Here is a 22,858-nt window from a genome sequence, read left to right as displayed (position 1 = left end):
GATGGGGGGAGGATCTGGATTTTCTACCTGAAGGGCCAAAATGCCTTTGGTATGAGCTGCTGTCGTGTGGCCACCTCTGCATCAGGCTCAACAGAATGTATACCAGCTTAAAGGAACATTTTGGTGATCACTTATACGGGTCTCCTTCCTTTAGTTTTAAGGAAGGTACCGCCATGTGATGGGTTTGGTCAATTACATGCCCCCTAAAATGGGGGGGGGGAGGGCTTATTTATGTGACAAAAAAATAAATAAAACGCCAACTTACCTCCATCCCCAGAAGCTTAAGAGCTTTAGGCTGCATGTTTTGAAAAAGGAAGCAAATGTTAGTTTGTGAAGAAATAACATTCCTTTGTCTGTCTTAATAAACTGACATACATTGACATAAACTTTTCATGTTAGTCTATTAGCTACAAAGGGCTCGATCCTGACTTAGTCGTTTTTAGATTAGATCCATTAAAATCACTGGGATCTCAATTACTCATGACTAACTTAGGCCCTATTGATTTTAACGGTTCTACTCTAAGTATGATTGAGTCTGGATCCACTCAATACTATGGTATTCTCCTCCTTCTCCCTGAAATATTTCAGTCGCACACTTTGGCCTAGTTTGCACATAATGCCAAACCATGGTATTGTTTGTTGAAATCTGGCTTATCGTTGTCTCCTCTGAAACCATTCCCACAAACACATCATGGCTTATTAACCATATACAAAGCACAAATAGAAGCCATAGTTTGCTGTTGGCTTGCAAAGTCTGGCTTGTTTAAACTGTGGCTTGTCATGATGTCTGAGTCCAGAACCATGGCTTATCCCTGGCTTGTTTCCACCACTGTCTGCCCTGAAACAGAGTTGCTCAGCAGGAGCTGCCTGAAAATGAAAACATCTTGAAGGCTGGCAAGATGGGCAGGAAAAAAAACCAAACCAGAAATAGGGAAAACAAGCTATGGTTTGTTCGCTTGTTGAAAGACAAGTCATAGTTAAAACAACAAACCATGGTTAACGTAAACCATGGCTTAGCGTTATGTGCGAATGCAGCTCTAGCCCTTGGATCCAGACATGAAAAAGATCCTGAAGAGTGTTTGAAAATAACAAAGTTGCCTTCCAAGGGCATGGTTCAAAGGCACATGATGCAGCCACCTTGTGGAAGCTAAGCAGGTCTAGGTATGTTCAGTGCTTGGATAGGAGACCACCGCAGAACCCCATGTATGCCATCTTGAGGTCCACAATGGAAGAAAAGCGGGCTATAAATGCAATAAGTAAATCAATCAATGTGATTCTGGGTCGGAACAATCAAGGAAGCCCAAACAAATTTGATAGCAACAATACTTGGCTGGAGTCATGTTATGGAAGACAATAAAGATTTACTCTGTTCAGCTTATGAAGCTGCCTTAGACTAGGTCACATCATTTGTCCACCTATCCTAGTAATGCCTACTCTGACTGGCAGTGGCTCTCCAGGATCTCAGGCAGAAGGAGACTTTGCTCAGCATCTGCTCCTTCAGATCCTTTGAACTGGGGATGGTGGGGACTGACCCTGGAACTTTCTGCATGCCAAGCAAGAGCTCGGCCTCTTGAGCTATGGGTCCCGCGGTCTTAAGAACGTAAGAAATGCCTTGTTGGTTCAGGCCAAGGGTCCACCTAGTCCAGTGCTCTGTTTCAAGTGATGGTCACCCATATGCCCTCCCTTTTTTCCTCCTTAGAAGAGCTTCAATTTATGGGCAGGCTAATCTTTCTTTCTCTTTCTTGTTAACATTTCTACACTGCCTTATCTGTTAGAAAGCTATCAAGGCAGTGCACAACAATTTAAAACAATTAAATCTTGCAGCAATCAAAACAAGAACATTAAAAACAGTAAAAATGTGAAAAGATTAAGAATTACAAATTTTAAAAGGCTAAATCGAAAAGATGCGTCTTTATACCCTTTCTAACAGCTAAGGGAGTGGTGGCCAGTCGTAGTTCTTGAGAGAGACCATTCCACAGTTTGGGGGCAACACAGAAGAAAGCCCTTTCATGCATGCCTGACAAAGGGACCTCTGCAGGTAATGGTATTCTCAGAAGGGCCTCTCTTGCAGATCTTAATACTCCGTGCAGGTTCATAATGAGACAAGCCGTGCCTTAGATAGCCAGGCCCCAAGCCATTTAGGGCTTTAAGACTAACACCCTGAATTGAGCCCTGAAAGCAGTTGGCAACCAGTGCAGCTCTTCCAGGACAGATGTAGTACGGTCCCAATACTCTACATCAGTTAGCAGCCTAGTTGCCTCATTTTGAAGCAACTGAAGTTTCTGGACATTGTTCAGGGATAGCCTCATGTAGAGTGCTTTGCAATAGTCCAATCTTGGCCTAGATCCAAACCAGCAAGTTGTGTAACATTCATTTTCTTCTTGGAATTACCAAATTGTTATTCATCTTTTCTTCTTTTAAAAACAGGCAACTGAACCTATACGCTCTCCAATAAATCTGATTTAGGTTCCTGGAAAATAGTGAAGATGGGATCAGACCAAATTCAGCATCAGCTGTGCATGGAGAGATCCAATAAATGGGGTGGGGGAAGGAAAGGAGTACTTCTATGAAAGAGCCTATGACAAGGGATAGGTTCAATCAATTCTTACCCTCTTTGGTCCAAATAAATTGTTGTATAGGGTTCGGAAGCTCTTCCGAGTATACTTGCAGCGATATGCCCCTCCCATGAGATATTCTAGCACCAAGCCAATGTCGATGAGACTGATGTGGTAATCTGGTGGCAGATTTCCCTAGAAACCCCCCCAAAATCATTGTTTTGAAGAAAAGTGAAAACAAGGAGAACATATATTATTGCATTTATTTAAGCTGCAATCCAACATACATTTATTAGAGATCAAGGCTGCAATCATGTACCCCTAACCTAGAAGTAAATCAATGGGACTTACTTCAGAGTAGACATGTATAAGCATGCAATGTAAGTCCCACTGAATTGGAGGGACTTACTTCTGAGTAAAAATGCTTACAATTGTGCTGCTATTTCAATATAGTTGTATCCCTGGCCAGGATGCCTGCTAGTTTTGTGGCTCTCAACAAATGTCTCCTCTGACCGCCATGTGGACACAGCCCCGAAAGGTTGTGTGGTAATTCCCCCTACCCCATGGAAGGGCATTGCAGACAAACAGCTGCCCTTATGGTCATGCATCCGCTATAAGCTATAAGCTACCATGGTAAATGGTTGTCTGTAGTAAACCTCTAAACCAAAATATAGGGAACATTGCCAGTGTGATACTGAGAGGGGCCTTTTGTTAATTCTCACCCCCTAACAATTTTTAATGTTAAAATATCTGGGAGGGGGGAAGTTACTGATGTTTGTCTTGCAAAATCCTTTGCTGACGAGAATCTTTAATCATGACACAAGAATTTAATTCTCTCCAGTAGGGCTGATTTACAGGAGAGTGGATCTCCCGGATGGCCCCTCCCTGTAGTACAAAACAGAAAAGACAAGGTCTCTAATAACAAATCCAAAATAAACACTCCGGGTGTAAGAAACCTGACCAAACTGCACAGTTAAATATTTTTATACAACATTTATAATACTTGATGGTATAATCTTGCCAATTAATTTTTCCAAATCAACCGTATCAGTTATAGACAGACAGCCATTTTTTCAAAACCACTATATCAGTTATATCTGGCAGTCAACGGAACTCCAAGGTATTTGTAATTTGATTTTTGAACAGTCTTCATCAGGTACTCCTGTAGACATAACAGGTTCTAATAACACTTTATAGAAATGGATAATGTTGAGAAAGAGTTTCACTTTCCTGAGTGGATCAATTGTTTCAGTGGTATACCCGTTGATAAAGGAAAAATAGCCCACTATGTCTGTGGGTTAAGAGTGATATAATCCCTCCTTCCCAAGATGTGTAGATGCTCCCAAGCCTGGTTGCCGAACAAACAATAGATACCACCACAGTAGTTGTGGCTGCCAGATGGAACTGATACAGTGGTTTTGAAAAATGGACCATCTATAACTGATATGTCTGTTTTTGGAAAAAATATCAATTGGCATGATTGTACCAACAAGTATTATAAATGTTGCATAAAAACATTTAAGTGGTCTAGTGCAGTTTGGCCAGGTTTCATACACCTGGAGTGTTTATTTTGAATTTCCTCCCTGTAGCAGCCAACCATTCTTTCTTGTCTCCATAAAACAGCATCTTTGAAAGCATTAGAAATGGCTGTATTTTGAATGGTTTTACATCCCCAACCTAATCTGATCAGCTTTTGTCTATTTGGAGCTTTTATCCATTCAAGAACGGATTTTTCTTTTAAGTTGCTTCAAAGCTCTTTGGGTAATGCACCAGGAGGAAGCTGCTCCCCCACCCCCACCCCCTTACATTTGCTCCAAACTCCTTGGCAAAAAAGAAGAAAAGAAAGGAAGGAAGGAAGGAAGGAAGGAAGGAAGGAAAGAAAAAGAAAGAAAGAAAGAAAGAAAGAAAGAAAGAAAGAAAGAAAGAAAAAGAAAGAAAGATCAGCCTTTAAGCCACTAAGGATACAATCCTCAGGGAAATTCCCCTGCACACGCCCCGTTGAAATGAACAGAAGCTGTACAAGAGCACCACCTGGGATCGGGACCTTTCCAGTGGCACACTGATGGAGTCAGCTACTGACACAGCTGGAACAGCAGGCAGGAACTCTGGGTTGAGAGCTTGAGGGACTGCACTTAATGCTCCGTTACCTAGTCAAGATGTAGTCAAATTGGCACCAGAATCCAACAATTGGCCTCATTTACTGAAGGCCTGTCAAAATGGTCAGCACTGTAGCAACTCTCTTCTACTACTAGAATCTTGAAGGTGGCCCCTTCAAGTGTCAGTTCATACAGCAGTTTGTGAACAAGCGTTTGGAAGCAGCTATTGGTTCCGACAACTGGTACAGGGAATGCAGAGGGTCTCCTTCCAGCCTTCTTAGCACCTCTATTCTTCATTTGTCCATTCAGCCTCCAGCAGTGCCCGATTTCTTCTTGCAGAGATAAACAAGGAATTCACTTGTGCACAGACTACTGGGTGTTACTGGGAGGCTGATCTGGCTTGGAGGTTCTCACACTAGGGCCCAGTGCTGTTTTAATTAATATTTAATGGGCAAGGGGGAATGAGAATCAGGAATGAGAGTCATTTGAAAGCAACACACACCCATTTGGGAGCAGACAGCGCTCTCCATTTCATTTTTGGAAAGGCATCCCTTTTCTGCCCTCCTCTTCCAAACTTTCATCAGAGAGGCCCAATGATACTAAGGCCCTATGCCAGACAGAAATCCAACCACCAGATTCCATTTAGCAAACTACAATTCACAATATCTCAACACTAAACAAACTTGTGATTAATCCGCAGCCTAGATTTGGTAAACAAGTAGGCTGTATAATATCTACTGCCATAAAACTGAAGATTTGATAGTTATATTAAAATTTGGCACACATCCTGGAGCTTTGACCTGGACACAGTACTTCACTGTTGAATCTGGGTGTCTTTTATGTGCAAAAGAGAACAACGGGGGATCAAAAACACTAGCTAAGATGGAAAGTGACATTCTAAGCAAGCCATTCACCTCCATATTAACCCATCCAAATCCCCCAGATTGTCACTGAATGAGAATGAGCCATGGGAATGCCATAGAAAGAAAGAGAGAGAGACAGAGAGATGGAGAGAGACAACAGCACATTAATGACATGCAAAAGTGCTTGGAGTGAAACAGGAGATATGAGCTCACAACATGCATACACTTCATTGAATGAGCAAACCGGTTGGGACACAGAGCTCCCTGAACGTGGAGTGGGTTTGGTAGCCCCCCACCCTTCTCTCCAATAAATGTAAGAACATAGGAAGAGCCCTGCCAAATCAGACAAAAGGCCAACGTAGTCTCGCTTTCTGTTTCCAGCAGCAGGCGACCCCATGGCTCTGGAAGCTCACAAGCAGGGTACGAAGGCAACAATCTTCCTCGGTTGTCTGTCCCCCGCAGATGGACAGAGCGGTTTCCATTGAGCTATGATGGCTAGCGACGTGGGGCTATCTGTCCATCTGCGGGGGACAGACAGAAGACAGACTGATCGATAGACCTATCCTCCCTCATGAATGTGTCCAGCCCAGCCCCCCCCCCAGCCTGGTGCCCTCCTGACGTCTTGGACTGCAACTCTCATCATCCCCAGCCAGCAACAGCCACTGGCCATGCTACCTGGGGATGGGGGACTGGCAGTCCAGCATATCTGGAGGACTCCAGGTTGGGGGAGGCTGGTCCAGCCCCTTCGACGAGCCATCTAAGTCCATGGCCACCACCACATCCTGCTAGCTGGAGGATGAGTCATGTGAAGCCATCCTCTCTTTGGTCTGCCAATCAATTCCTTTGAGTGACCACCAGTCCTGGCATTGTGAGGAAGGGGGGGGGATGTATCTTTATCCACTGTATCCATTCATAAGGTTATGAACTGCTATTCTGCTCCTGGACATCTTTTTTCTAAACTAAAAAGTCATGAAACACTTTATCCTTTCCTTGTGAGGATGGTGCTCCAACCCCTTGCAAATTTTCGTTGCCCTATTCTGCACCATTTCCGAACTGCAAACCCTCAGCTTAAATTCACTGGAGCTTTGTATCGCCCCTGCAGGGCTTTGAACTCTTAGGTTAGAAGTGCCAAGACAGTGAAAAATCAGATCCAGGTTTACTTACAAGGAGATACTTGATTGAGTAACTTATAGCACACAGGCGTACCCAGTGGTTGGATCAGACAGCTTCTCTGAACCCAGAGCCATGGGGTAACATGGGTTTTATGCTATACATGTTAGCAGCGAGGCAGCATGACAGCAGCAAGCGCCCCCTACTGTTCATTCCCAGCATAGACTAGCCAGGCTTGGTTCTCAGCACAATCACCTGCAGCTCAGCATAAACACATAGCTTCACTTCGCAGGTACAGCCTGATAAGGCCCTCTACTCATTAGTAAGGAATGCGCTGAGGTGGCTATTATCGGCCTTTGTGTCATCTTCACATGCTCAGAGGCTTACTAGCAAGGAAATTGCACTAACAATGAACTTAAGCAAGGCATTGTGGATCTCTAGGCCCCTCTAACACTACAGGTGACTTGCTTATGGTCCTGGGGCCAATACAAGCTTGAATACTGTTTTCTTTTCCATGCAAGAACATGTGTATGTGTGTGTGTGTGTGGGAGGCATTAGGCTCCTTTGTGGTATGATTATATTTTCAATCAAAAAGCAATGTTTCCTATCCACTTCTGCAAATGTAATGATGGAAGGGGCTAATATTGCAATTAAGTCCTCCACCAGCAGGTGGAGTCAAGAGCCATATAGCCTTCTTGGAGAGAAGGGTTTCACCCTTTCTCAAGGCTGTGCCAGTCCCATTGTACTGAAGGGAGGCCTGCTGATTCAAAAAGGGTGCAAACACACCAGATGCCTGTCTGCAAGATGTTCAATCCAAGATGCAGTAGAGAGCAAGGTCTTGAAAGGCTTCTACCAGAACAACCGCCATAATGTAGCTCAATGATAAGATATTATTTCCTCCAATAAAAACATCCTGTGAGAAATTACAATAGCATGTGTAAAGTAATATCTAACCATATCTAAGCCAGAGTAGTCAGGGATGTAGCTGGTCCAAGAGATGTTGTGGGAGGGTAAACCTCACTGACAGAGCACAGACTCTGCATGTAGGTGGTCCCAGGTTCAATGCCTGGCCTCTCTAGCTTTAAAAGGTCTCAGTAGCAGAGCTGGTAAAGAACCTCACTACCTGAGATGTTGCAGGGTCATTGCCAGTGAAAGAATACAGCACCATCTGGGGGGCTGGAGGGAGGGGCAGAGGGGCAGTGGCTTAGTGGCAGAGCCCCTGCTTTGCATACCGAAGGTCCCAGGTTGGATCCCCGGCATCTCCAGGTACACAGGGCTGGAAAAACTCCTGCCTAAAACCCTGGGGAGCCACGGCTACCAGTCAGTGTCGACAATACTGGGCTAAATGGACCAATGGTCTGGCTCTGTGTAATGCAGCTTCTGATGTTCCTACGACCGATGGTCTGACGCCACACAAACAGAAACTAGCTAACTTCTCTTGGGAAATACTGAATTAGCAGAAGTTCCTGTTAATACAAGAAGTAAAACATGTAATGCACAACTTAAAAAAAAAACAAACCCGTACCAGTAAAGCAACAGATGTTGGCTGTCTTTCTCTTGGTTCCTCCTTTCCGATCGTTTAGTGTTGTTCCAGAGAAATATCCTTCAGTACACACTCTAGAACAGCCTTCCTCAACCTGGTGCCCTCCAAATGTGTCGGACGGCAGCTTCCATCATCCCTAGGCAGCAGGCCGCTGGCCACACTGGGTGGGGGTCATTCGAGTTGTAGTCGAACACACGCAGAGGGCACCAGGCTGGGAGGCTGCTCTAAAAGCTGATTTTTCAACAAACGTTTTGGAGAGACAGCAATCCAGTGCCACATTATATCATGTACTTCTTCCCACTCTTCCTGATGAGCTGTGTAACTGAAATAAACATGAGGCACATTTTGCTCGCCCCAGCTCTCCCCCCGCAATATTTTTACCTTACCTTTTTTACATCTCTGACAAGCAGATGTAAGGTATTTGGTGGACCCAGTCTCTGAAAAAGACAACACCAGGCACTGTCAGGACAGTTAATATGGGAATGGTTTATTAAAAACATAATTTACACCAGGATATGAACCACAGCAGCTCCTGGCCATGCCCACCTCTCATCTATGCCCATTCTTTCCCCCCCCCCCGTTTTTCACGCTCACCTCCCTCCTTCTGTGTTTACCTATGTCCTCCGAATCATGTCTTCCTTTCCTAGCCCCTGCTACCTCATGGCTCCTTTCCTAGGATGTCCTGCCAACCAGCTCCTCTCTAGGGTCAAAACAGTTCAGCCTGTGTTAGCCAGAGGCTCAGAGGATTGATACTGCTCTGCCAATGGTGACTGGTGAGTCTTAGGATCAGAGAAGCTGCGCCAACAATCACTGGCAGCCCTTTGGAAAGCTCAGCCCCTCTGTGACAATTGCACACTTTGATCAAATCGCTGCCAGAGGTTTCATCAAACCCCCTTAGTGTTACAATATAAATTTGCATTAGGAACATGTCTGCCACCTTTCTGTTTTGGCGGGGGCTCCTGTGAATATCACTCACTGTGTTATAAAGCTCTTCTAGTCGTGGGATAGTGAGGAAACGCTGCATGCTGACGCCGTTTTCGATCAGGAGCTTCACAAAATCCACCCGATCCAGTACCAGAGCATCCAGCATGGCCTGCTCCAGGGAATTGACCTACAAATAGGTGGAGGGTGTAATACACTCTGCGTGGACATGCCAAATAAATACAAATCCTGCCGAGACACCATCTTGGAAGCCCTGCTCTGCCAAAAGCTGGTGTTATGAGGTTTCTCTGTCATCTGTGGCCCACTTCATGATACACTGCATTTCTTTTACATTAAGGGCTGATGGTCATGCGGCGCCCCGCACCCTGTACGAGCACCTCAGGGGCATGTGGGGATTGGCGCCATTGCACAAATTGTGGCAGATGTAATAGCAGTCCCTACATGGAGGTGGTGATTCTCATGAGGGATGCCTCTGGCAGCAGCCTCCACACACTCTTGACGTGCACAGGGGCTCCCACAAGGGTGAGCCAGTCCTCAGGGTGAGACATAACGCTCTATAATCTTCATAGGCATTATGGTACGTAGGGAACTGCATGCGTACCATGACGCAGGGGTGTTGAACTCCTCTCAGCCCAAGGGCCACATTCAGTTTCAGAGAGGCTCTTGGGGGCCACGTTCCAGTGGTGGTCAGGGCTACAGGCATAAAGGGGCAGGGCCAAAATACCAGCAAATTTTAGGTTAAAGCTTTTAGTTACTAACCATTCAGAGAGGTAATTGTCAAGGGCTCCTTGGAGGCCTCTCTCAGTCTAATCCAGTAGCCAAGTCCAGACACAGACAAAGGGATTCTTTTCAAAGCTTTATTCCTCTTTTACAACTTAACAACTCTACCGTTTGCAACTAGATCTGAGCAGCACAGTACCTATGCCCTAAGTTGGAACAGTTGGTCCCCGTTTGAAAGGGAATTACTGCCAGACCCCTGAACTTAAGGACTAGGGAGACTCCCTCCCCTTTTCCCTTGGATCCTCTGGGCGCAGCCGTTGTTTGCACGCCAACCGGGCACTACGCCTCATTTCCGCGCCCTCCATTTGGCACCGCTCTCTGCGCCGGCGTCGCACGTCCACCAAGTCTACTTCCCGCACTCGGTCACTCCCAGGACTGCTATCTAAGCTAGGAATGCTGGTGGGAGGAATCTCTGTCAGCCGTTGGCCCTGGGAAAGAGGAGCGCGCTCCTCTCCCAGGAGCGACTGCTCTTCCTCAGAATCAGAACTACTCTGGGATTCTATGGGCTCAGTGTCCACCCTGACAGTAATTCAGCCTTTTAGAATAGGGAAAATGTGCAAAAGCAACCAATTGATCGCTGCCTGGGGGAACAGGGGTGGCAGCAGGGGAATGGGGCCTAGCCACCCAGGGATCCTGGAGGGATGGGTTTGGCCTGTAGACCTGAGGCTCAACATCCCTGCCATAATGTATGAAGTGTGGCATGTTTTTACAGCCGCAACAACACGGTTCAGGCATTGTATAAACTGAACATGTCACTGTGAAGGTTTGAGGCCTACAGAGGCAAAAGGAAAAAAGGGTCAGGCTTAGAGGCTTGGAGTTTTCTGTTGGGAGGGGGTCACCCTGAGTGAAGTAGTTTCATTTCTCTGGTTATGGGTCAGTTTCATTTCTCCACTTAAGTTTAATTTCTTCAGGTTTGAAGCAGTACTTTCGGCTTTGAGGGAGGAGGGTATATAAAGAGAGCAAGAGAGCCAGTAAGAGCAGAGACAGCCAGAGCCTGAAGTGAGAGCAGAGTCTGAAGAGTGAGCAGGAAGAAGCAACCTAGAATGTCTGAGAACAGCTAGGGTAAAAGAACTTGTGTTTTGCAAATTTTCTTTTCTTTTAAGGCCTTTTGTATCACTCAGCAATATTGTGTAAATACCTTTGGTTGTAATTTGTTTGCTTTAAATCTACTAGTAAACTGTTGTGGTTAAACCCTTTGTCTAGTGTGTCAGTCACCCCATGCCTACAGCCTAAACCCCACATTACTGGGAAGGGGAACTTTAAAAGAAGGAAGGTGGGATTCTTAAGGAGACAAGAGATCCTTAAGGGGTTGTTCAGGGAGTCCAGGTCATAAGGGAAATCTAGACAGTCACCAGGTTTTAAATACCAGCCCATCAACCATGCAGTTAATCCATCATACAGCATACAGGGGACTACATCCCAGGTACATATGCATGTGCAATGTGTCATTTATGCATGTTGTGCCTGGGTGGCTGTGCCCACAAGATATACAGGAGTGCAAGCCCAGAAACGACGACCTCCTCTTGCAGTAAATCTTGTGGACAAAAGCCACCATTTAGGTGTGGTGGGAAGCTTCAAAGGAGGGTGAAACCACCGAAGCCCAAGGCCGTGATGACTACTTCAAGGTGCACAGAAAAAGAGCAGCCAATGCCACAGTACATTTAGGTCTGCACAGCGGCTTTTCAGGGGATTTTAGATGCCAAATGTAGATGGAAAATCATTCAAATAGGCCCAAGATCTCAAAAGCTTCATGCTGACTCTAAGCAAAAGCTACATCTGAACCTGGAAAAGCAGAAAGGAGCAAATGAGCCAGTGAAGGCAATCAGCATTTGAAGCGACAGAAGGGCAATGGCATTTTAAATCTCACCCAGTTTAGTAGCTCAATTTTCCTTGGATCTGTTTCTTCTTCTGGTTCTTCCTTCTGTTTCCCACCTTTCTTTTTGCCTTTGCCTTTGCCTCTTGCTCCTTTTGTTGGAGGCGCTGGAGATTTCTTCTCCTTTTCTGGGGCTGACCCATCAGTAGCTGCAAGGCTTCCCAATGGCTGCAGTCAAGAGGAAACAAATGGTGGCTTGGGGGGGCAGATCTAAGTACCTACCGCATCGCATGATGTCACTCGGACAAGCTGTATACACAAGTAAAACCTACATCTGAGTTAGGATGTATCAGGGATTTTAACAAAACCTTGACCAGCAGAGCTGCACAAAGACTGGCCGAAGGCAACCTATATTTTACAGTTGAGGGACACTGAGGATGAGAGAGAAGCAATGAGCGCACAAGGTGTATTGCCCTGGCCGTGGGCTTCGAACTCTTAATTTAGAAGTGCCAAGACAGTGATAAAACAGACCCAGGTTTACTTACAAGGAGATAGTCTATTGAGTACAATCAGCACACAGGTATACCCAATGGTTGGATCAGACAGCTTCTCTGAACCCAGAGCCATGGGGTATAATGGGTTTTATACCATACATATTAGCAATGAGGCAGCATGACAGTAGCGAGCGCCACCTAGAGTTCATTCCCAGCATAGACTAGAAGTGTTTGGTTCTCAGCACAGCCACCTGCAGCTTTAAGACAAACAAACTTCACTTCCCAGGCACATCTTGATATCGGCCTTTGACTCATCTCAATGTGCTCAGAGGCCTACTAGCAAGAGAACTGTACCAATAATGAACTTAAGCAAGCATTATGGATCTCCAAGCCCCTCTAGCACTACAGGTGACTTGGTTACGCTCCTGGGGCCAATATACAAGGCAAACTATGGCTAAGACTTGTTTGTTTTTAAACTTGTGACTTTACTAATTTTACCATGAATTCTAATGTGCTCCTGTCCAACCTGTGGCTTTCCCACAGGCATCTGGCTGGCTACCGTGGGAACAGCATGTTGGCATTTGGTCTGATCCAACATGGCTCTTCTTATGTTCTTACTTGCTATTGTTAAATGATAGGGAGTAAGAAACCCTTGCCGATCAACTGGGGATCACCCTGTGATCTAGTACCAGTACATCCCAATCTAACCTGATGTAGAGCATGTTATCGGAAGCTTGTGTCACACAGACTTCCCAGGTCCAGTGCTGGCTCCAGGTTTTTGGGGCCCTGGGCAAGACACCCTCAGTGGGCCCCCTCCCTTAGTGACCATCTCATAAGCATCGCCACCACTTGCTTGTTCGACTGGCAGAGAACCTCTGAGCAAGTAGGCCATGGCATCTGCTGCAGTTCCTTATCACCACCACCGTTATTTGGGACGGAGCGAGAAGCAGGTGAACAAGCTGGTTGCAAGGGTGAAGAGGAGGAGCAATTCCAGGTGGCTCTTGTCCGTGGGCCCCTGCTGGGGTGTGGGCCCTGGGCAGGTGCCCAACCATTCCAAACCTTGATGCCCACCCTGGCCAGGTCATTATCATTAAGGGATGGCCAAAGATGGCTAGATCTTCCATGAAAACTGAGATAACTGTGACCATTTTTTTTAACAGTTACCAAATAATTGCTCTAAGTAAAGATCTTACCGGCCACTGATGTCCAAAGACAAAGATCTGGCTACGCGCAATATCCACACGATTCCAGGCCAATGCTAAGCTCAGCTGATCTGGTGCAGAGGCATTTGTACCTAAGGAAACAAATATTTGCTACTTCATCCAGAGTGCAGGCAATTTCAACTCTCTACCAATTAAATAAACACAAACAGACCAGAATAAACAAATGAACAAACACAGACAGATAATTCTACTCATGATAATTAAAGAATTAAGGACAAATTATTGGTTTCAAAAGCTACACTGGAGAGCAGGTTGAAAGGGGACATATGAATGAGATATGACTATAGAATCATGAGCTGGTTGGGTTGACAGCCTGATATGCAAATGGAGAGCGAGATATTTCCCCAGGTTCTAAATCCTTGCTTGGAAAACTCACCTTTAAGAAGAGCTGTTAAGATGGACATCTCAATATCTTGTTGCCCCTCAGATCCCATGCGGAACACAGTTATCTAAAGATCAGCAAACCAAGAAGAAAAAAAGCCCTAAGTAATAGCTCCATTCCCCGCACCGCCCCCCCATCTGCTGAAGAATTCTGTTTAACCCAACAGCTTGCATACTCCTTCAGGAACAGGGAAAAAGATCAAACACACTTGCTTGTGAGAACAATTTAGAACACAAAAAAGGGAGAAAGAAAAGCAAGATAAAATGAATAGAAAACAAAAAGAAAACCTCCCCCCCTCCCTCTTGCAGCAGCCTCAGTCTAAAGTTTGGCTTTAGCTGCAGCGGTACACATGCAGAGTTTTTGTATCCACAGCTAAAGTGGCTTCTTCAGTTCTTTGCCATTTGTCATGGAAATTAAAAAACACCATTCGATCCTTATTGTCAGAAATCATAGGCACTCTTCTGTGGTGGAAAATGCATTGCCATGACATCTGTTTTCAATACCATGACTGACCTCCAGAATATAAGGTGCTGCCACTAACTTTCCTGCTGGGGCATCATACCTGATCATATCTGCTTACTTTCACCACTGGCTGGGCATCTGGAACCACGGACCTTTCCGGTCCAATACAAGGGTCACTGCAACTCTGTCTCAGAGCGTTGTTGTTGTTGTTGTTATTTATTTCATTTCTATACCATCCAATAGCCAAAGCTGCTGCTATCATCGTCATCATTATCATTTTGTTATAACAATATATTATTTTGTTACATATAATATGTTATTATTAATAATAAAATGTATATCTGCCTTCTATATCTGACAAAAATTTAGACATTCGAGGCAACTAACAACAGAGACAATAAAATAACAATATAAAGTGAAATTACAAAATCAATCACAAATAGGACCAGCCAAAGAAATAAATACAGCACCTGAAAGTATATGTATCAATGACATCGCCAACCATCAGAGTACAACATCCCCCCAAACCATCCTAAAACGTTTTGGTCCTGCACAGGAAGTCAGGCAAAGATGGTGCTAAGTCTTCCTTGAAGAGGGTGTTCCCCATCTGGGAAGGCATTGCCACATATGCCCATCCATTGAGTCTCAGACAGTGGCAGGGCATGGATCAGGGCCTCTGAGGACGAGTAAACCTCTTGCACAACACAGCTGTGCTTCATGGCAGAAGCACTGGAAGCACTGAAGCTGGGTATCACCAGCACTGACAACAGGGAGAGGCTCTTGCCTTCATATCTGCATTGAGACTTTACTCTCTGATCGTCTTGGATCCTATGTCAGAGTGGGGCACTGGAGGATCAGACCATTCGCTGTTTGCTTGCTTTTTTCTTTTTTAAGACAGAATATGTTGTCATGGTCCACAGAGAGTTTTGCAAGCCATAACAAGTCTCGTTGGATTTGGCAGAGAAGGGAGAGTGAACAGGATGCCTGGATGTTCTGTCTGCAACCATTTATCTCCAAACTGGAACACTGGGATTAATACTTAATCTGATCAAATTGGTCTCCTAATTCCACTTAAAAAAAAGAGAGGAAAACCCCTCTAATAGCTATTGCTGCAAAATGTGCATTCCATAATTTGCTTACTTTATTTCCTCTGCAACAAAGCGGATACAAAAAAAGTCATTTGTGGATGGAGGCTTTTAAGAAGGAAGGGCAGATTATATAATCAGAAGGGATTCCCTGCCAGACCAGCTGGTCCTGCCAAGTGACTGGATAAATAGCTAAGGCGGAGGTTCCCCATTCATACTTCAGGACAAAACTCTCAGGTGCGGATTAACCCCAGGATGGTGCCAAACTGAATGCAGTTAAGGAGGTTGCCCTTACCAGGCAGTGATCCATCTGAATGCAGTTAAGGAGGTTGCCCTTACCAGGCAGTGATCCATCTGAATGCAGTTAAGGAGGTTGCCCTTACCAGGCAGTGATCCATCTGAATGCAGTTAAGGAGGTTGCCCTTACCAGGCAGTGATCCATCTGAATGCAGTTAAGGAGGTTGCCCTTACCAGGCAGTGATCCATCTGCACTCTGGCTGATCAAACCAGCAGGATGCTGCAAATATACAGTGGGATCCGCCTAGTAGTCTCTTCAGTGCAGAGGGTGGGGGGAACTTTTTTGAGCCAGAGGGCCGCATTCACCATGGGCCAGCTCTGGAGGGCTACATTCCTATGGTGTGGGGAGCGGAAGGCAAAGGCGGGCAGGGCCAGAGGCAAAAGTGGGCTGGCATTCACATCTCATCCATACCAACAGTGTTCAGGCATACAAACACATTCTTCTTTCTGAGGGAGGATGGGAGGCAGGAATGAATGTGGGTATAGGTTTGGTTACAGGGACTGATCGTAGATCTAGGGGAGGGCAGAATGTGGGGGGAATTTTGATTGTAATTTTTGTAGGTTGGAAATTACTGTATGTAGTGTGCATTGTTTACTCAAAACAATAGAACTGGTGATAATAACGGGGAAAAGATGCTGCATATCTATTCGATATCCTTAAATCTGCCATAGAGCTAAAGCTCCCAGGGTTCCTTGGGGAGAGGGAAGGACGATGGTCCTCCCAAGCGCCAATCTACTTTGCTTTTGTGTCATGTCCTTTATACTGTAAGTCCGACTGTCAAGGACTGTCTCATTATTAATCTTTGTAAGCCGCCCTGGGAACCATTTGTTGTTGTTGTTTTGGCTGAGGAGCAGGGTAAAAATGCTGTATATAAGGTATGTCATAATTAGTATATAAATTGATATAATAACAATAATTATATTATTATCATTTTTATTTTTTTTTTATTTAAAATCATTTTTAGGCTGCCTTTAAGGGTAAAATCATCATCATCATGCTTTTAAGAACATGCTTAATGATGGACACTTCCTTTTCCAAGGTGCAGGGCCCTGATCTGGACTGCAAGAGCAGCTCATGGGGACAGAGGTTTAACCCTTTACTCCTTTCATTGGTTTCCAGCTCAAAATCACCCCCACCCTGGCCATTGACTATTTAGCTCTAAAGGTGCTATTTACTGCAAACAGCACCTTTGCTGGCAAAGAGCAGCTGGAGGGGAAACTCCACGAAGTGAATTCGTGCAGAGAGGAAAGGGTTAAACACACTTTGTTCCCAGTCCAAACCTACACCCATGTGGCTGCTTTTCGTGGTGTCACTGGTTTTAACGTTTAAGGTAAAGTTTTATTGTGGATTTTAATGATGTTGTTTTTATTGTTTTTGATTTGTTGTGCACTGTTGTGATGGTTTTTTTTATGGAAAAGGTGCTATAAAAATACTATAAATGAATAAATACATGTTTCCTTGGAGAAAGGAAGTGGCCCGTGCTGAATATAGTGTGTATTTGGGCCCTGTTTTCAGAATGAATTGTAAGGTTCTTACAAGTTCTTTCTTCTTCATGCATTCCATGAGTATCACAAAAAGCTGATGGGCTTGATTCCGGCTGTAGCTAAAAGTTTTCTGAATGGTAACGAGCAGCTGGTCCCTCAAAGACTCGCTGATGATGCTAAACCCAATAGAGACAAAACAGACAAAAACAGTTTCACATTCAGGCTTCAGGAACTAACAAAAAGATTTTAAACAAACCTTTGTGGCCAACCATGGTATCCTTCTGGACCACCTCTCTGGTACGGGACTGGGGGACACTGAGTTGTAGTGCCCAGTCCTAGCTGTAAGGTAGGGATCAGGTCCTGGGGGAGTTCTGTTTCACTTCTTGGCCACTGTCCTTTGGGATGCCTCAAGATTCCACCTTGTCCCTTCATGCTTTCATTCAACTAAATGAAACTGCTGGGTGAAATCATTCAGAGACTTGAGTGAGGTGTCTTCAGTAAGCAGATGACACACAGGCCAGCACTCTTTTCTACCTTCTAATCTAGGGGCAGGCAACTTTTTTGGCCCATGGGGATATCTGGCAATTTGAGAAACTATTGTGGGCACTACCACAAAATGGCTGCCATGGGAGGCATTGCTAGTAACAAAGCACAAGTAACCGGTCCAAACGACTGAGCACAAGGCAGAGGATGGGGCTGAGCCACAACACACTTAACAATCCCTTTGAAGCCACAGTCTTTAGTGCCAACAGCAACCAGTTCCACAGAAGGCAAACTCTTTTTCTCTCCCCGCCTCCTTTATCAGCCAGTTCATTACCTCATCTCTTTTTTTCTCTCACTCTGGATCACCACCCATAGATGTGCTTTCTCTCTGCCCCTCTGCCCCTCTCTCTCTTGTCTTCACTTCCTAAGAGTGTCTCAGAGCCCCATCTTGTAGCCCAGAGACAGTAATGGGAAATGAAGTTGCAGCAGCTGGAAGGACCTTGGTGGGTGACAAGAAAGGTGTCTGGGACCACACTGGTGCCCATGGGCCCCATGCTGCTTCCCCCGTTCTAATACCACAGAGGCGCTGGAAACCCTAAACAGGCTCTGGGGGCGGTATTGAGGTGGATGAGGATGAACAAGCTGAAACGTGATCCAGACAAGACAGAAGTGCTGTGGGTCAGGAAATCCGTAGATCTGGATCATGGTGCACAACTGGTCCTGGATGGGGCTTGAGTGCTTCCCCCTCCCCTCCCCTCCTCTGGCACAGCTGTGAGGATAAGACTGGAAGCATCCACTTCCTCCTTTGAGCAAATTGTGATTTGTCATTACGTCTGAACCAAGAACTGCTGTTATTTTAAACTACGGTTTGTTAAAAAGCTACAATCAGAAACTTCAGTTTGATCTCGACTTGTTTCAACAAACCATAGTTTAAAGTAAGAACAGTTTGTTTGGCCTGGTTTGGATGTAAGAACAGATGATGGCTAATTTAAACCAGGAAGCAAGGTGCTTCCAACATCTGCCTCTGTCATGTGCCAGAGGAGAGAGGAAGGGGGAACACTCAAGCCCAAAGCCCGTGAGCACGCTCACTCGTGTAATGCTAAATGATGTATTAGTATTATCCCTGAACCGAGCAATGGAAAACTATGGTTTGCTGAGAACGTGGAAGTAACGTAAGTAAGGGGAGGAGGGAGAACCACAAAGCTTGTCCATGTAGTGCCACGGCGTGGTCTAACGCAGCCTTCCCCAAACTGGCATCCCCCAGACGTGTTGGGACTGCAACTCCCGCAATTCCAGCCACTGGCCGTGCTGCCTGGGAACTGGGGGAGCTGCAGTCCCAACACATCTGGGGAGGGCCAGGTTGGGGAAGGCAGGACTAAGGTGTCCAGTATTCTTACCCTCCTTCTTCAGAATACTTGTGTGCAAATGATAAGATGTCGGATGCTCGTCCACTGCCGTCACAGATAACAACGGGGAGTGGCGGCTCTTCCCGTAGGCATTCCAAGACAATGGAAATCACATTGGGACCCCCTTCGACTATCAGTCCGACCACAGGGACACCCTGCCCCAGTCCTGTAGGACAAACCAGGAAGGTCATTAATTGGCAAATAAATGTTTTGAACGAGAGGAAACTTCAGCCGCTCCATTAGCCAGGATGTCATGCAAATACCAGGGAATGAGAAAAAGAAAGGCTCCCGAATAATCCATGAAATCTAAAAGAACAAGAATGAAACGACTCTGCTCTTAATTTCAAGGCAGGCCATGACAGCTGCAGCAGCATAACACAGACGTGCTTGTCACAGTGACGCGCCCCTTGCAAAACGACATCCACCTCTGCTAAGGCCCATCATAAGCTCTTTCTTGTCAGGCCGGTCGACGTTAGAGATGACAGGTGAGCACCCTTTTGCTGTCCCTGCCTCACGGTGATCTCCAGGCATAGGATGACAAAGGGAAGCCCACAGGTCATGTGATCCATGCAGATCTGGTCACCTGTCAGGAAGCTGCAGGACTAAAAGGGGGGGAAATATCCCCAAGCTGTGTATATGGCACTCGGTATTATGTGTACTCGGGGACTAGATGCTTAAACCTAAAAAGCTGAAGGGAGAATGTTATGAAGAGATTACCCTCAAAGTGCTGTAATAGCTGGTTGGAGGGGAAGCAGAAGAAAACCCACATTCTCTTCTTGACAGAGAGCTTTTATTTGAACACCTTTTCCATACTTTCAACACCGCCCTCCCCCCCACGACACTGCTGTATACTTCTTCCTAGCATGGGCTAAGGGGATGATAAGTAGTGCAGAGACCATCACAAGGTGCCTTGAAAGGTTATGGTGTTCAGTAGAGGGGGCCTTGGGGCTGCTGGGTGGGAAACTGTGAGACTCTGGGCAGTCTTATGGCAACTCTGCACACAATGGTGGTTCATGAAGCGGTACGCGCCTATGTTTTTTTGGCTGACCATGTTCATTGGGAAAATGGTGTGCATGGAAAGGGTTAAATCTTCTCCCTGCCCTCACCTCTGCCCTGGTTCTGATCCAGTTTGGCCGCAGCAGCTGGTATTTGTAAAAGTTTAAGGATGACAGGAATGCATTCGCACACTTCCATTGCCACATCTAGTCTGGCCCTTAGAAAGGAACTAATTGTCAGGGTGGACTCTGAGCCCATAGAATCCCAGAGTAGTTCTGATTCTGAGGAAGAGCAGTCGCTCCTGGGAGAGGAGCGCGCTCCTCTTTCCCAGGGCCAACCGCTGACGGAGATGCCTCCCACCAGCATTCCTAGTTTAGTTAGCAGTCCAGGGAGTGACCAAGCACAGATAGCAGACTTAGTGGATGCACGACGCAGACGCAGAGAGCGGTGCCAGATGGAGGGCGCGGAAAGGAGGCGAAGTGCCAGGCTGGCGCGCAAACAACGGCTGCGCCCAGAGGCTCCAAGGGAAAAGGGGAGGGACTCTCCCTAGTCCTTAAGTTCAGGGGTCTGCCAGTAATTCCCTTCCAAACGGGGACCAACTGTTCCAACTGAGGGCATAGGTACTGTGCTGCTCAGATCTAGTTGCAATCGGTATAGTTGTTAAGTTGTAAAAGAAGAATAAAGCTTTGCAAGGAATTCCTTTGTCTGTGTCTGGACTTGGCTACTGGATTAGACTGAGAGAGACTTCCAAGGAGCCCTCGACACTAATATTGCTCCTGTCTTGTTTTACAATAAAGGATCTCAAGCAGAAAGATAGGTGTGTATGTGTGTGTGCATGCATGTGCAAGCTATTGGTCTAGGTAGCGTGGGTGGGGGCGCAAAAGATGTCAAACCCAAGAGTTCCAGGATCCAATGCATGTCTGTCAATGGTCTCCCAACATTCAGCAGTTGTCCAACTGGATGTCACCCAGATGTGCTGGTTCAGATCTGTGAAGTAGAACTGTACTTATTTAGTCCCTTAAGAGCATTCTAGACTAGGGGTCCCCAATGTGGCACCTGCAAGCACCCATACATACCTACATATATATAGAGAGAAATGCATACAACTTTCTAGCAATTGTGCATAGACTTTAACAAATATCCAAATAAGTACCCATTTGAAGGGGGCGCCTATATGTCACCCATTCAGATATTGAAAGCATTGTAAGTTTCTCAATCCATTGCATTATAGGAGGTGACTGGGGGTTCTAGTATTATGGGAGAGGGAGAAACATGCCGCCTCTCTATCTATATTTTGGGACTGAGCCCTGGGATTCGGAGCAGGATCAGAGCCTGAGCCTTGGCTGACAGGTCAGCCTTTGTGCTCATGTTGTGCTCATGTTGCAATATCAGTCTTTTAGGTGTCAAAAGAGCAGGGAGAATCCATTTACGCTGACCATTTGTTAATTTTCATGAAGCAGATAAATAATTTAAAAGAGTGTGTACATCAGTGAATATTAAAGACTGTCCCAGTACAAAATTTATCTGTGTAATAACCTCCTCCCCCAAAAGAAGCAACTATTGGACATAGCCAAAACATGTTTAAATGAAGCATTAGCTGTTTTAGCTAATGCCAGCTAAAACACTGCCAGCAATTAAATTAGACAATCCCATAGGAAAGAGACGTTGCAGTGTCCAACAGACACAGAATCATAGAATCATAGAATAGTAGGGTTGGAAGGGGCCTACAAGGCCATCGAATCCAACCCCCTGCTCAATGCAGGAATCCAAGTCAGAGCATCCCTGACAAATGGCTGTCCAGCCTCGTCTTGAAGGCCTCCAGTGTGGGAGAGCCCACCACCTCCCCAGTTAATTGGTTCCATTGTCGTATTGCTCTTACAGTCAGGAAGTTTTTCCTGATGTTCAGCCGGAATCTGGCTTCCTGTAACTTGAGCCCATTATTCCGTGTCCTGCACTCTGGGATGATCAAGAAGAGATCCTGGCCTTCTTCTCTGTGACAACCTTTCAAGTACTTGAAGAGTGCTATCATATCTCCCCTCAGTCTTCTCTTCTCAAGGCTAAACATGCCCAGTTCTTTCAGGTTCTCTTCACAGGGCTTTGTTTCCAGTCCCCTGATCATCTTTGTTGCCCTCCTCTGAACCCTCTCCAGTTTGTCTGCATCCTTCTTAAAGTATGGTGCCCAGAACTGGACACAGTACTCCAGATGAGGCCTAACCAGTGCTGAGTAGAGGGGAACTAGTACTTCCCGGGATTTGGAAGCGATGCTTCTATGAATGCAGCCCAAAAGAGCATTTGCCTTTTTTGCAGCCACATCACATTGTTGGCTCATATTCAGCTTGTGATCGACAACAATTCCAAGATCCTTCTCGCTTGTAGTGTGGTTGAGCCACGTATCCCCCATCTTGTAACTGTGCATTTGGTTCCTTTTTCCTAGGTGCAGAACTTGGCATTTGTCCCTATTAAATGTCATTCTGTTGTTTTCTGCCCAGAGCTCCAGTCTATCCAGATCACTTTGAATTTTGTTTCTGTCTTCCAAGGTATTAGCTATCCCGCCCAATTTTGTGTCATCTGCAAATTTGATCAGCATTCCCTGCACCTCCTCCTCCAAGTCATTAATACAAATGTTGAAGAGCACTGGGCCCAGGACTGAGCCCTGCGGTACCCCACTCGTTACCTCTCCCCAGTTTGAGAAGGTCCCATTGATAAGCACCCTTTGAGTCCGATTCTGTAGCCAACTGTGGATCCACCGGATCATTGTTTCATCTAGCCCACTTTGAGCTAGTTTGCTCATCAGGATATCATGGGGCACTTTGTCGAAAGCTTTGCTGAAGTCGAGGTATATG

The 22,858-nt window shown here is 45.8% G+C and overlaps 1 protein-coding gene across 1 annotated transcript in view; it reads right to left on the bottom strand.

Moving 5' to 3' along the window:
• The window catches only part of TRPM1 (transient receptor potential cation channel subfamily M member 1), a 153,929-nt gene that overhangs the window by 34,803 nt on the left and 96,268 nt on the right, over positions 1-22,858 (bottom strand). The window contains exons 7-15 of the mRNA XM_084816707.1: positions 19,011-19,185; positions 17,183-17,306; positions 13,796-13,868; positions 13,390-13,490; positions 11,757-11,930; positions 9,144-9,278; positions 8,554-8,604; positions 2,610-2,750; positions 266-295 (exon numbers count right to left, since the gene is read on the bottom strand). Coding sequence (XP_084672833.1) covers positions 266-295; positions 2,610-2,750; positions 8,554-8,604; positions 9,144-9,278; positions 11,757-11,930; positions 13,390-13,490; positions 13,796-13,868; positions 17,183-17,306; positions 19,011-19,185 — 1,004 coding nt within the window. The remainder of the gene's footprint in view (positions 1-265; positions 296-2,609; positions 2,751-8,553; positions 8,605-9,143; positions 9,279-11,756; positions 11,931-13,389; positions 13,491-13,795; positions 13,869-17,182; positions 17,307-19,010; positions 19,186-22,858) is intronic.

Source organism: Heloderma suspectum, chromosome 11 (genome assembly GCF_057233095.1).
Source record: "Heloderma suspectum isolate Gila_16-S chromosome 11, 16-S_ref, whole genome shotgun sequence".
Taxonomy (NCBI): Eukaryota; Metazoa; Chordata; class Lepidosauria; order Squamata; family Helodermatidae; genus Heloderma; species Heloderma suspectum.
The sequence above is the reverse complement of the archived record's forward strand: the minus strand, read 5'-3'. Positions and strand labels throughout refer to the sequence as shown.